Source organism: Pseudonaja textilis, chromosome 1 (assembly GCF_049901715.1).
Source record: "Pseudonaja textilis isolate UNSWEBS1 chromosome 1, rPseTex1.2, whole genome shotgun sequence".
NCBI lineage: Eukaryota > Metazoa > Chordata > Lepidosauria > Squamata > Elapidae > Pseudonaja > Pseudonaja textilis.
Window position 1 is genome coordinate 229,888,622 of NC_141990.1, and position 14,441 is coordinate 229,903,062.

At 42.0% G+C, this 14,441-nt stretch overlaps 1 protein-coding gene and 1 long non-coding RNA gene across 2 annotated transcripts in view; one reads left to right on the forward strand and one right to left on the reverse strand.

Moving 5' to 3' along the window:
• The first annotated feature begins 4,806 nt into the window (after window positions 1–4,806).
• The window catches only part of LOC113440372 (SITS-binding protein-like), a 34,992-nt gene continuing 25,357 nt past the window's right edge, over window positions 4,807–14,441 (forward strand). The window contains exons 1-2 of the mRNA XM_026706753.2: window positions 4,807–5,274; window positions 10,125–10,296. Of these exons, the coding sequence (XP_026562538.1) occupies window positions 4,807–5,274; window positions 10,125–10,296 (640 nt within the window). The remainder of the gene's footprint in view (window positions 5,275–10,124; window positions 10,297–14,441) is intronic.
• The window catches only part of LOC148128079 (uncharacterized), a 35,215-nt gene continuing 29,144 nt past the window's right edge, over window positions 8,371–14,441 (reverse strand). Inside the window, exon 3 of the long non-coding RNA XR_015740874.1 lies at window positions 8,371–8,457. This is a non-coding gene — a long non-coding RNA (uncharacterized LOC148128079). The remainder of the gene's footprint in view (window positions 8,458–14,441) is intronic.

The following is a 14,441-nucleotide window of genomic DNA, read 5'->3' on the forward strand; positions in this document are numbered from 1 at the left end:
TTAGTAACAAATGAGACATATCAGCAGGAAGAATTATTTTCTTATAAATAAGAAACAGACCACAAGATTTAAGAACTTCCAATCCCATCTTTTCTTTCATTTGACAGGTACCCCCTTTTCTTGAAGAACAACCGATTTCCTTTTAAGATAATTGCTATTATGAATTCCTGTTTACTAATAAATGAATTGCCCTTTACTTCATTCAGGATCCTAAACATGACTTTTACTTAAAGCACACAAAAATGTAGCTATATAATTAATCTGCTGAATCTTTCTGTTTTCTCAAAGCTTTATGTGTATGTGAGTGAAACCTTGCATTGTAGCAAGAACAACAATACTTTGAAAAAATATATATAACTTTCAGAAGAAACCCATTGTCCCTGCTCTACAATATGTGTAATCTAGTCAAATTTCCCTACCACATCTGGGTCTTATATTACATATTACATATTACATTAGCTGGGTCAAAAATCATAATTTTGCTGTCACTTTTTCTAGCATGAACCTAGCTGTCTCATAAGCCATTTTATCAGGAGAGGACTGGCAAAGCTTTATGGCCATCTTCTTCCTCAGTGGCCACATAAGCAATTTCCTGTGTCGCATTGACACTCTGATCAATGTGTGCTATGTGTTGCTAAACCTTGGCATCATGTCTCATATAAAGTTCACTTTTTCAGCTACTCTTTCCCCTCCACTCTTTCTCAGAGGACTATGTACGCAAGCGGAGTCAAGTGATTGGGCTCAGGTATTGCCATAATTAATCTGAGTGGCTAGAGTTACTTTGATCTTGTAAATGACTGATTCCATGGACATTAATTGACTGAGACAATAGATCCCATTCTAGTATTAACTTTCTCTCCTTATCGACCCAGTTAAACATACAGGCAATCCTCAATTTATAACTGGTAACTTAGCAACCATTCAAACTTACGCCAGACTTCATCAGGGGTACTTATGACTTGATCCTGAAGTTCTGACAAAAGCCCTATTTATGGTCATTTGCAGGTCATGCAGTCACATGACTGCTTTTTACAATGGTTTTGCCAATTCTGGTTTTTGGGGAAACCAACCCATAGTGAACTGGGTTTACTAATCGATTTACTTTATGATTGTTGCATTCACTTTACAACTATGGCATTTGCTTAATGACTGCCACAAAAAAGGCTGTAAAATTGGGTCGGTCATATGGACGACTTCCCTTTACAACTATCATGCCTAAATACTGAAAAAGCGTACGTGAGGCCCCAGGCTGTTTAATGAACCATATTTACAGGAAAGGAAGATACCTTGAGCATAAATATATAAATCCGGCTATTTGATGGATAAAGTCACTCAGATCCATGCCGAGTTGGACTCTGACCAGGCAGATGGTGTGATCTGAGAGGAGTTTGAGTCAGTGACTCCTGAGGAGGTGAACAGAGTTCTCTGCTATTAGTTCAATTGCCCCTGTGTTGGACCCAGGCCTCTCCTGGATAGTTAAAGTGGTCATGAGCATTGGTGGGATTTAGCTGGTTTGCATCAGTTTGGGCAAACTGGTTGTTAAATTGTCCTCCCCCTCCCCCACTATCAAAGTGGATCCTGGGTGCTGTGCTGCAACGGAGAAACAAGCAACAGAGGCCAGCATGAGGGAAGGAGAAGGGTGCTTTTCCTCTTCCTTCTCCCTGGTCCTCCTCTTTCCATCATGCCTGCCTCTCCATTGACCATTTCTCTATTACATTGCAGTGCAGTGCCCAGGAACTACTTTGATAGCAGGAGGGGAGTAATTTAACAACCGGTTCACCCAGGATCAGGTTGGCTATCGTGGGAGGATCGTCCCAAATGTAGAGCTGGAGGACAGGGATGGGCCAAGCCTCCCACGACAGCCAACCTTACCCTGGGCAAACCAGTTGTTAAATTATTTAAATCCCACCACTGATCATGAGACACATGTGCAACTGGATCCCTACGCTGTGCACCCTCTTCTCAAGAAACCATTGTTGGGCTTAACTATTTTAGACAACTACCATCCAGGTGGGCTGCAGTTGCAGAGAACCCTGTCAAAAGGAGACTGTCTATAATCCCTTCAGCCAGGCCAAAATTCAGTATGGATATAGTGTTATTCACACTTGTTAAGACTCATGGCATTGTTGGGATGGAAGGGGTGCATCCATCCTCCTGCTCCTTGATCTCCCAGAAGCTCTCACTACTTTTGAATATGGAATCCTTTTGGACTGATCCCAAGAATAGGGTTATCATATTGCAATGTTTCTGTTCCTTCCTCCAGGGACAGTTCCATGGAGAGGCGAAGGTTGAGGTTGGAAGCAAATCCCTTTGGTGTCAAGTGAATCTAAATATGTAAGCAGCCTAAAACTACACAATCAAACCTAACAGAATAAGCCTAGCAGAATATCTTGAGACTTAGCCGCAGATATTTAACCTTAAGATTACACTGTCAATCTCATATTTAAGTTTAAATTATTTCTTAGAAAGAAATAATACATGAATTACTGAAATGATACATGAATGCAAACTTATTATCAGGAATGCTATCATAATAAGGGCTACAAGGATAAAAAAGAGACCAATATTTTCTCCCAGAAAGTTTCAACAATGCAATCGATGAATAAATCGATGGAAGTAAACACTTACGTATGATATGTACATTTTGGGGAAAAGATCTACAAATGTAACATTCCCCTACTTTAAAAACATTCAGTTATTTTTAAAAAGGGCAGCAGCACCTCAAACTTAGCTTTCTAGTTTTTAATTAAAAACAAATTGAATTAAATCATAGTCCTATAAAAAGTCATATCAAGGGATGAACTCCAGTGCACAGAGTTGTTAGGGACAGTTTGAGTCTTCTGATTCAGAGGCTGAAAATCTTGACCTTGTCCAAGAAGGCTTCCAAGAAACCCCAGGAATTAGATGAAGAAGGGGTGCATCAGGGGGGAAAGAGAGACTGGTTGAGCCAGGCCAGGATTGGAGCCCAGCAACATATCTCACCTTACTTGAGCTAATAATAAGGGCTACGTACAAGAAATCGCTTTTGTTATTGGTTCTTGTGGTCAACAAGAGTAGAATTTTCTACCTGTGATTCTGCATGCTGTTGTTCACTACATGAAACCTTGGGCTAGAAATGAATTATTCTTGAATCTTCCTGTAACCAGAGATCTATCTCTCCTGACTCTTTTGCTAAAATTAGGACTTGGGCCTGGTGCATATGTGTGTGTGTGTGTTTATGAGAGAGAGAAGGGGTGTGTGTGTGTGTGCAGAAAGCCTTGAATTTGCAAAGTGTTTTGGGGTTAGTTCAGTAAAAGGTTTATGACTGCAATAAATATATTGAGTTTATTATCCGAAAGCAGCTGGGTGTGTGTAACTGGCAGCACAGGACAGTGATGGAACCAAAGACTCTTCCACACAACCAGAATTTTCATTTCTAAACCCCTCACAAAACAGTTTGAAACCAACTTGTTATTGATGGTCTACTGAGTTCAAAATGCAGAGAATGTGGTGAAACAATCAGCACTCATCTTCTTTTCTTTTAGCTGACATCTGGGTGATTTTTTTTGTAGTGGCATCTCCCACTAAGTCAAAAATGAAATAAATGTCGAAAGCTGTCCCTCCCCATGTTTTTCAGTTCATGTATTTGGGTGCATTTGCCTTATAATGAGAAAACAAATCTGACTGATTGCTATGGTGGAAGTGATGGAAGGAGAACTTGACTGCAAAAGCAAACAAACAAATACATGTATTAAAATGTTTCAAAGACTTCCCAGCTGTCTTGCCACTGTTCCTCCGTTGTCTTTAAAGGTCTCTGTCAGTCGTAATAACATGCTGGAATTTTTGCAGCTGGGTACATTTGCAAAATATTGCACATTGCTTGAACAAGTAGGTGGTGGTGACAAGAATAAATTCTAAACAATGCATAAAGAGATAAGATAGGACTGAATTTCAATGAAGGATTTAATTAAAAACGAATGGTTAGCTGTACCGCAATCTGGAAGGCAGGTGGGGAAGCAGAACACATACAATGTATGCAGAAATACAGCAAATCAAAGAAAAATACTCTGCTTCTTACAGAGTCAGAAATAATCTCATCTTCAACTTTGACAATATTATAAAATCAGTCTGAGCTGGAACAGTTGGAAGTTGTGTATAGCACTCTGGTATTATTGTTGTTATCCTTGGACACTCACTTCTAAAAAAGAAGTGTTTGAGAGTGCGCATAATGTAGTCCAAATACATTTGAACAGGGCTAAATAATTCAAGTGCATAGAAATATTGGTCCATATCTACATCAAATAAATGACATCAGTTATGTATTCCATTTAACAATTGAATAACTGAAATTATCCAAGGATCCAGTGCTTACTGACATATCTAAAAGAGGCTTAGCGTTCTTTGTAGTTAACTATCATCCATAGATTATCCTACGTCAAGCACCTGGGAAAAATCTGGCAGGACAAATGGACCTGGCATTCCACATTATTTGCAGTTCTCTTTTCCGAGCTCCCTCCCTTTTACACTGCTCTGCAGCACTGGCTCAAATAACTTCCCCAGATTTAAGTCTCTTCTTGAAGAATACATGGAGAAAACCTTTCAGGACTATTACTCTCCCCAGTTCTTTTTGTTTTTTCCCTTCCTGGGTACCAATGGTGTGGAATTATTGATAGACAGCCAGGGTATGAAGGGTGGAGCTGGGAGAGAGAACAGAATTTCCTGCAAAATTCAATAACAGAAAGCTTGGGGCCCTGAAATCCCTTGCCAGATCTCCTCCTCTTCCTTTTACTCCTTCTGTCTTTTTTTTTTTTTTTGCTGATTAAAACAATGCCTTACAATCATCCTAGGAACAACCCCAGTGCAATTCCAGAGGTGATGTGGGATTCTGGGCTAAAGGAAATGAATGAAACCTGGAAAGGTGTGATTGCCTGCTTTGGGGTAGCATTCTTCCTTCTGATGACCTTTGGGATTATTTATTGGCAAGTAGTGGATCAGCCAACCACAAACTGGATCCTGAGAAGTAGTACCAGTGGTCTGATTTGGGATCGAAAAGATCACAGTCTCATCCTTCAGACTCTGAAAGAAGAAAGAATCTTGCTAAAGATTCACATGGGAAGCTTCCCAGATATGGAGATGCCTTTCATAAAGAACATATGTTGGCAGAATCAGTCTGAATTCTGTTACACCTGGGAAGGTATAGTCAAACTGAAGGTCTTCCTGGACTCCAATCCTTCTCCCAACAGTGAGTGTTACAACATCAACTGGACTCCCCTTCACTGCCAGCTGAAAGTAAAGGTAACTAATTATAGCTTTCATTTATTTTATTTCTATTGTATTTTCTACATAACTTTATAACAAGGCAAATTCAGCTGTGTGATGTCAAGATAGTAATGATGTGAAGAAAGAATATACATTTGACCAGCTCTGAGGTCAGATTGGTGACTACAGTAGCAAACAGTTGCTGCATTGATCTTAGTTTTTATTGAGAATATAGAAAATCTCTATTTGTACCTTCCCAGCATACAAAGCTATTTAGAAAAATCTGAAGAGAGGGATTCTTCTGTGTACATACTACGAAAATCTCAAGATGCAGGAGGGAATGGAGAATATAAAACTGGCACTCATGAAATTAAAAATGACAATTATACTATAATTAAATCCAAAAGAGGTTTCAGTGCAGCATTGTGGGTTAATGGGAGATGCGTTTATTCAATGAAGCTTCAAGCAAAGCATTCTCTCAGAGCTTTTTTTGAAGGAATGTGGTTCCTTCACTTTTAAGAAAAAGGCAGTTACTTTATTTCCTTTCCATTTGCTAACTGAGCTTCCATGTATTCTCCTCTAGTTTTTGGAATACCTCCCCACCCCCCCCCCCCAAAAAAGTGGTTATTGTGCAGGCACCAGCCATGGCTATCCAAAAGACTCTTTCAGCTTCTCCAAAGGCTGGAAATACCGAAATGACTCTGGAAAGTACCACGAAGTATGTCAACAAGGCAAATTCTGTTGCCTCTTTCCTTGGATTAAGAGGATTTCATCTCCAACAGTATGAAATTCCTGAATCCAAGCTATCTTGCACAGCTTAATTGTTGAGAAGATGCTACAATAAACCCATCAAATATGTAAATGTACAAAAATAATGTGTCAAAAATAACAACTTAAGTAAGATGAGTGGCCACCAAAACTAAATGTCCAAATGACAGCAGAACTCTTCTTTGCTATATTTATCTTGTCTATGTGTGAAGACTTTAGATTAAAGAAATTTCAAAACTAGCAGATGTCTCTCTATCAGAACCAAAATGTAAGAACTGTGCTGCTTTTTTGCACATGCAAAGCTGGAAAAGATGTGTTTTCAGATGCACGTATGGGCACACATAATTGGAAATAGTCTACAATGAGAAATTAGCTCTCCTTCCAAACAAACATAATAATTGAGATCTTGCAAAATGAATATTGCAGCCCAACAGTTTTTATATTTGAAATTAAGGACAATGGGAACACAATGTTAATTAAGGAAATTTAATGAAAATGTGTTTTGTAATTAACAATTGATCTCTTTTTTTGCTCCCTTTCCAGTTTCTTTGTATACACTGTCAATCAAAAGGCATCATGTAGAGCTTTTGTCCTTTTCTTTCTTCTCTACACTTGCACAGAAAAAGGAGGAAAAGGAAATAACATGGAAAATAGTGAAATACAGAGGCACCTGAATTACCATAGTTTCACAGCTTCAAAAAATTGCCTCATTTGGGATTTACTAATATGTTAGGCATTTCTGGAAAATAAATTCAAAATGTATGTTGTTCATGTGAGAAATGCTTTTCCATTTCAAAATTATGGAAAGACAGAAAAAAGGAGGAACAAACCATAACAGAAATAATATAAACAGTTGAATAAATTTACTCCATTTTAGGCATGAGGATTATGCTAGGTTAAGTTCCACCCATCACAGTGAATCATAGTTGGGTTTTTTTAGATGTCCACCAACTGTAGCAAAAATAAAGCCAAATCTTTTCAGAATCATATCTTGGTGACTTGGAAGATGAGAGACCATACACAAATTCTAAAAGGTCTTGTTATATCTTCTGCCAGGGGTCTCCAAACATGGCAACTTTAAGATATGTAGACTTCAACTCCCAGAATTAAAGTCCACAGTCCCAGAACAGTCTCAGGGGACTTCCAGCTAGCCAGCTTTCCATCTTCCAGCCCTTTGGATCCCAACTTAAAATATGTTTGAGACTGATTTGAGCAATTTTAATAATTTTGTAACAGCCTAAACCAGGGCTGTCAAATTTGCGGCCCACAGGCCAGATGTGTCACACTCTGGCCATACCCACTCCCAGTTTAGCAAAGGGGAAAAAGTCATGATATGTCATGTGATGATGCTGTGACAATGCGAGTTTGATTCCCCTGGCCTAAGCTATTTGAATAGCATTTAGAAATGGTACAGTTATAAAACAACCCTCATGGAAGTCACGGGGAACAATGGCTAATAGCCTAGCTAATAGTGAAGGCCATATGCTGGGAAAATAGTGAGACTCTTTGTGCAATTGGTTGGCCACTGTGATTGTGAGAATGAACTGCTGGACTTGATGGGATGACACTTTTTAGAATACCATTGTTGAGCATGAGTGATTCATAGAGGTGTTTAACTCAGTATAGTGGACCCATTTTATTCTGAGGAAGCACTAAGTCAATCACTAAGGTTATTAGTGAGGAACCACTAAGATAAGGCAACACCAGTCTTTTGTCAAATTTATTAGTAGGTTTGGAGTTGTGTCAGTTATAAGCAAATTTGGAGCTGACGGCACTATTCAGATTATTTATGTTCATTATAATTATATAGGTGGTTGCAAATGCAGGAAAGCTTCTACTAATATTATAATGACTATGGATTGGTTTGATGATGGAATCTGCTCAGGTAAACCCATTCTTCACATCCTGCTACCTTATATACAGTAAAGTACTTTGTGGATAATAGGCAAACAAAAAGCCTAACAAGTGGCAGTGTTCTGTAAGAAACTATGTCAGCTAGCAGCATTTCTGTATGCCAGATAAGCTAGAGATTGTACTCTAGTACTAGTTTTAATGACCTTCATTAAAGGGAGCAGAGGATTCAGGAAGAAGCCTCTATCAATCCAGAAGTAATTCTAATATAGGATTTGAACTTTCAGTGCTGTAAATAAATCCTAACAGCCATCTTGTTACATCCAGAGAAAGTGGCTTTTCAAGTGAAAGATTATAATTCTCATAATAAGCAGTAAATACAGGAATTATCGCTTCAAGGTACTTATTATTATACACTGCCTGTTTTTTTTTTATGGCAACAGAGTAAATCTTTGTTAATAATATGAGTACAGGATGGATTAATCATGTCACATTATATTTTAATTGGCTTACATTGACATATATACCATTGCCTTCAGCAGCCTCATTTCCTTTGGAGTTCTCTATCATTCTCAATTTGTAATAGCAAAACTTTTGACCCTGCATAAGAACAACATATTAATTTTAAAAATGCTATTCTAAAGAATCTTGTTAATTATAGACATTTAAAAAAAAGTCAGAAAGGATATTTTCAATGAGATCATTCATAACTGGATTTCAGTTTTACGAAGACCTTTCCATAATGGGAGCCACAGGAAAATAAAAATACATTGACATTTACTGAAAGCAAATATGGTAAAAAAAAAATCTATCCTCTAATTTCACAAAGATATTCTTCCCTTACAGAATAGGATTCTAATTTTTCCACCTAATTCTAAGGATGCTCTAGAATTTATTTTGATAAAAATTATGTGTTTTGGTTTATACAGTAAATATACTTATTTTTATAGTGAATGGAGAGAGTTTGATAAAAGATTGGATAAAGGCTAATACATTGAAGTTCATATCAGACAAGATGGACATATTGCCCAACTCAGTAGGGTTCAATCTTTTCTGGAAACATTTGCACCCTTGAAAAATTGCTCCCATAATTTAGGGATTCTTCTGATTTAGGGTTGAAAGAGGTGGCTCTTCTCAACTTTGATTTTGGTGATTTGAAGCATCCTTTATAGCATGCTGCATTTCTTCTGGACAAAGACACAGGTAGTCCTTGGCTCACAACCACAACTGAGCCCAAATTTCCGTCACTAAGCAACAGAATGGAGTTTTGCCCCATTTTACGACCTTTCTTCCCACAAGTTACTGCACTTGCTAAGCTAGTAATTTGGCTTCCCCATTGTTCGTCAAATGGTCACAAAAGGTGATCACATGACCTGAGACACTGCAGCTGCATGGCATGCAAAAAATACATGCCAATTGCCAAGCATCCAAATTTTGATCATGTGACCGTGAGGCTACTGCAATGGTTGTAAGTGTCAAAAACAGTCACTCTTTTCATTAGTGTTATGATTTTGAACAATCACTAAACAAAAGTTTGTAAGACAAAGACTTCCTATACTATAGTGTCAATTATACATTTTCTAGTAACCTCTTGATTGAGTAACTGTAATTTGTGGTATGTGGGGCTTTCAAAATAAAGCTGCAAAGTTGTAACTGAGAACAAACAGTATGATCACATCATGCTATGAACATGTCAGCGTTACTTGGGTGGTCTCTGGTCTGGCTGATCTCTCTCTTTGGTTTCCAGCGACTTTCTCATGTCATTAGCATGTAATGCCCTGTCGACTTTTATGGCTACCCGGAACCACTCGGAGAGTCGGTTTGGAATGTCCCTATGGGAAGTACTTGACTAATTTGCTTATCTAGGCTTGTTCTGAAAAAATGAACCAGCATCCATTCAGGCAAAAGGGGTATCATCAACTGCAATGATCACTGTCCAATTTCTGAGCTGAATTTAGTATTTTGGTATTGATTTTTAAAGTACATGATGGCTTGAGCTAAAACATCAAGGAGTATCTTCGCTTTTATGTACTTGTCCCAGCTCTTTATTCGTTCTTCTTGTGGCCTCACCAAGTAAAGGCTTCAGGAAAGAAGATCTTCTCCTCCAATGTATATGACCTTGTTTAAAAAGCTGTCCTCATATCTTTGGAGATATGTTCGTTCTATTAAAACTAGCCAGAATCAGAAGCTGATTGTGTCTAAAAAAATCTCTTCATTCACCTACGCACAAGATTTCATTTTTTTTAATCTTGTCTTTTGCTTTACAGGATTGCTTTTCCATGGTAAACATCTCCTGGTATGGAGGAGCCAGTGTCAGTAGTCAGCATTGGCCTCTGAATAGTGTGAACATCAAGTCCCAACCGTTCACTATCAGTAACCTTAGTAAAAGCCCAAATGCTTATGGCTCTGTCTTAGAAAGATATTTTTTGGGATCCACTGGTAAGTTTCCTTTTCTTATTTGATTTCCTAAATTGTGGTGTCTAAATACAACAGCACACACGGCTTTGAAAACTTAGATTTAAAAAAGCCTTGAGGACATTGGGCAAAGTGTACTACCACAAATTTTTGGATAATTACTTTGTTGTCCTAACTGATTAAGAGAAAGAGGACAGAAATATTTGTAAGGTCTTCTGACTCCAATGCTAAAACAGCTTGTCCAGCATTGGCTGCCACTGTTCACTTTTATTAGTAGGAGGAAATGTTACTGCTTCATTAACTGGGATGTCTTGTTATGGTCCTGAAAGACTAAGAGGTGAAGGGCATCTGTTATGTCCTGAGGACTCAAGGAGTTCTCACTCAGGTACACTCACTTTGTGTGGGCGATATTCCCCCATTCCCATTGGTTGGTTCTCCCCAGCAGCCAGCTATAAAAGCAGGCTGCGGGGTCCAACTGGTTGCTGATTGCTGCGAGCCAGTTCCAGGCTTGGTAAGCACGGTCAGCCCTTTATTTGTAAAATAAAGTACTGTTGCACTCATGCTCTGGTTCAGCCTCTCATTGCTCAAACTTAACACTGGCGACGAGGATGGGATGGCTACCAGATGCACCTTGCAACCGCTGAGTCACTAGCCACCGATCCGCAGCCAGAGAGAGCGGTCAGCTAACAAAACGAGCGATCAAAAAGAGCAAACGCAGATCCGCAGCCAGAGAAAGCGGTCTGAGTCAAAAAGTTAGAAGCGTCTGTAGCCGCTTGTTAGCCCCGCTACGGGGAAAGTGAAGCGCTGCGAGCTGCAGCCGCTCTGCATTTGGCGCGAAATTCAAACGGGTGTCATTTGAATTTCGAGCCAGTAGGAATCACAGCACAGCGCTGTAGAGAGTCACTAACGCCCACTTTTTTTGGCGCGAATCTAGACACCTCCAACGGTTAGCAGCCAACGTGGTAACCCAGAGAGAGAAAGAGAGGTTAGCAAAAAACCTCTCCAGAGCTGATATCACTAGTAACTCACGAGCGCTCGTAGTCCCAGAGAGATTTTTTCCGCAGGTAGCCCAGCCGTTCCAGCACCATGAGTTCCAACCCAGTATTCCCAGCGTTTAAACCAGACGAAGAGAAGTGGGAATCGTATAAGAACCGTTTCAATCATTACATTGATGCGGTCCGGCCTGGCGGATGCGGGAGAGCATCGGAAAAATCCTATTTCCTAATCTACTGCGGAGCCACCGTTTACGATACCGCCGCAGCACTCGTAGCGCCGAGAGAATTAAAAAACGTTCCGTGGTCCGAGTTGCTTGAGATCCTCACTAACCACTACGCTCCCAGGCCTTCACAAATCGCCAGGAGGTTCACGTTCCCGTATGAGGAAGCAATCAAGTAAGGAGACCATCAATCAATATATGGCCGCCCTCAGAACAGCAGCCCTGCACTGCGGGTTTGGAACATACCTGGAGGACATGCTCCTCGATCAATTAGTTTGTGGGGTCAAGGATCTCAACCTACAGAGGCGACTGCTAGCTAAAAAGACCTCAACCTTGCAGCAGCGCGTAGAGGAGGCCCTAGCAGCCGAGCTAGCAACAAACTCAGCCACCGAAATTCAGGGCCCAAGTGCCAAGCTAGCATCGTTCCCAGTCCATTCCGAAGAGGTGGAAGCAGAGGAAGCCCACAACGATGAGAACGATGTCCATCGCCTCACCAATGACAGACGGTCGCAGGTAGGGGCCAAACAAGAATACACCGGTCCACCCAAGCACATCACGCTGTGCCTAGCCTGTGGGGGATCACATCAAAGGGCCATCTGCAAGTTTAAAGGAGCCGTTTGCAACAACTGCCATAAGAGGGGGCACATTGCGAGAGTCTGCCAAGCCCCCAAAGCGCTGCACACAGACCCCGTCCTCGCACTCGGGGCCACAGAGGCAAGTATTAAACTGTCGCACGCACCGCCTTGCCAGGCGTACTGGCCACACTGTTAGTAAAATTTCTCTCTCCGTTTCCCTAGAAGGTAAACCGTGCCACATGGAGGTTGACACAGGGTCAGCGCTCTCAATAATCTCGTGGAACACCCTCAAGAGACTCCACCCCAGCCTATCTACTACCCGGCTTCAGAGATGCCAGTTCGGTCTGAAGGACTACCAGGGAAGGCCATTCCCGTGATCGGCAGAGGCAAGTTCTTTGTCAGTTTTAGAGCTTTTAAAGGCCACCTACCTCTAGTGGTAGTTAACGGCAATCTACCCACCTTATTGGGGCTCGATTGGTTTCCCCACCTCGGCCTAGGGTTAACAGGAGTCCATGCTGTCTCAACCTCAGACACTGACTCCTTATTCGCTGACTACGCAGATGTGTTCAGCGAGGAGCTGGGGTGTTATAATGGAACCCCATCTCGTTCACCGTTGACCCCAGGCAGTCCCAATCAGATTAAAACCACGTAGAGTTCCATTTGCTATTCGACCAAAACTAGACGCTGAATTGGATAAACTACTAAAACAAGGGGTCATTGAGCCAACAGATTTCGCCAAGTGGGAGACGCCCATTGTCACACCCCTCAAAAAAGATGGTAGCCTGAGAATTTGCTCGGACTACAAGACAACAATCAATAAATATTTACAAGTTAGCGCCTACCCTGTGCCCGTCATTCAGCACTTATTGCACACATTCGAACCGGGCAGTATTTTTGCTAAATTGGACATGTCTCAAGCATATCAACAGTTCCCTGTTGATAACCAAACAGCGGAACTTCAGACCATCATCACTCACAGGGGTGCCTTCCGATGCAAGCGTCTCCAATTTGGCGTAAGTGTTGCCCCGGGTATTTTTCAGTCCCTCATGGAGCGGATTTTACAGGGCCTCCCTGGTGTAGTACCCTACTTCGACAACATCTTGGTCTCGGCCAGGGACAGACCCCAACTCTTCCAGAGAGTGCGAGCAGTGTTAGAGAGGTTCAGACAGCATGGCCTCAAGTTAAAAAAAGAAAAATGCGCCATTGCCATTAGACAGGTGGACTTTCTGGGTTATAAAATTGACGCCTCTGGCATTCACCCCCTGGAGTCCAAGGTTAGGGCGATCCACGAAGCTCCCACACCGACCTCCAAAATGGAGCTACAAGCTTTCTTGGGGCTCCTAAACTTTTATGCATCCTTCTTGCCCCATAAAGCCTCAGTAGCCGAACCCCTACACAGATTACTAGACAAAAAGTCACCGTGGCACTGGGGGCACAAAGAAGACCAGGCGTTTAACGCCGTCAAATCACTACTTACGTCAGAGGCAGTGCTCATCCAATTCGACCCCAACCTTCCTTTAGTACTGGCAGCAGACGCATCCCCTTTGGAATTGGGGCGGTCCTTAGTCACCGACTCGCCAATGGCGCCGAGGCCCCCATCGCCTTTTTCTCCAGGACGCTCTCGGCCACGGAGCGAAATTACAGCCAAATAGACAAGGAAGCCCTAGCAGCTGTTGCAGCCGTGAAAAAGTTTCACGAATTCCTTTTGGCCACTTCTTGAACTGGTCACCGACCATAAGCCCCTCCTGGGCCTACTGGCCGGCGACAAACAGACACCTCAAGTCCTCTCCCTCGGATGACAAGGTGGACACTTTTCCTAGCGGCCTACTCATACAAACTTATCCACCGCCCGGGCAAAACTCTATCCCACGCTGACGCGCTCAGTCGCTGCCCCTTACCCGCTCCGGCTGAAGACCCAGCTCCTGTCAATGCCATTTTTGAAATCACCCAGTTGGACCTGCCCATCACCGCCCTTGACATCGCCGCCAAAACCAAGGCAGACCAAACGCCGCCCAGGTGCTCGACTGGGTGAGGAGGGGGTGGCCGGGAGGCAATGTTGATAACAAATTCGCACCCTTTAAGACTCGCATGCAGGATCTGTCCAGTTTGCAGGGTTGTCTACTGTGGGGCACTCGAGTGGTCATTCCGACCTCACTGCGTACCCGAGTCCTGGAGGCGTTGCACGAGGGACACCCGGCATTGTGAGAATGAAGGCGTTGGCACGCAGCTACGTGTGGTGGCCGGGTCTCAGACGAGGACATTGTCAATTGGGTAAGTTCCTGCAGCATTTGCCAGGAATCCCGTCCTGCTCCCCCATCGCCACCCCTACCAGATGGGAGAGCGCCAGCGCCCTTGGTCTAGAATCCATATCGATCTGG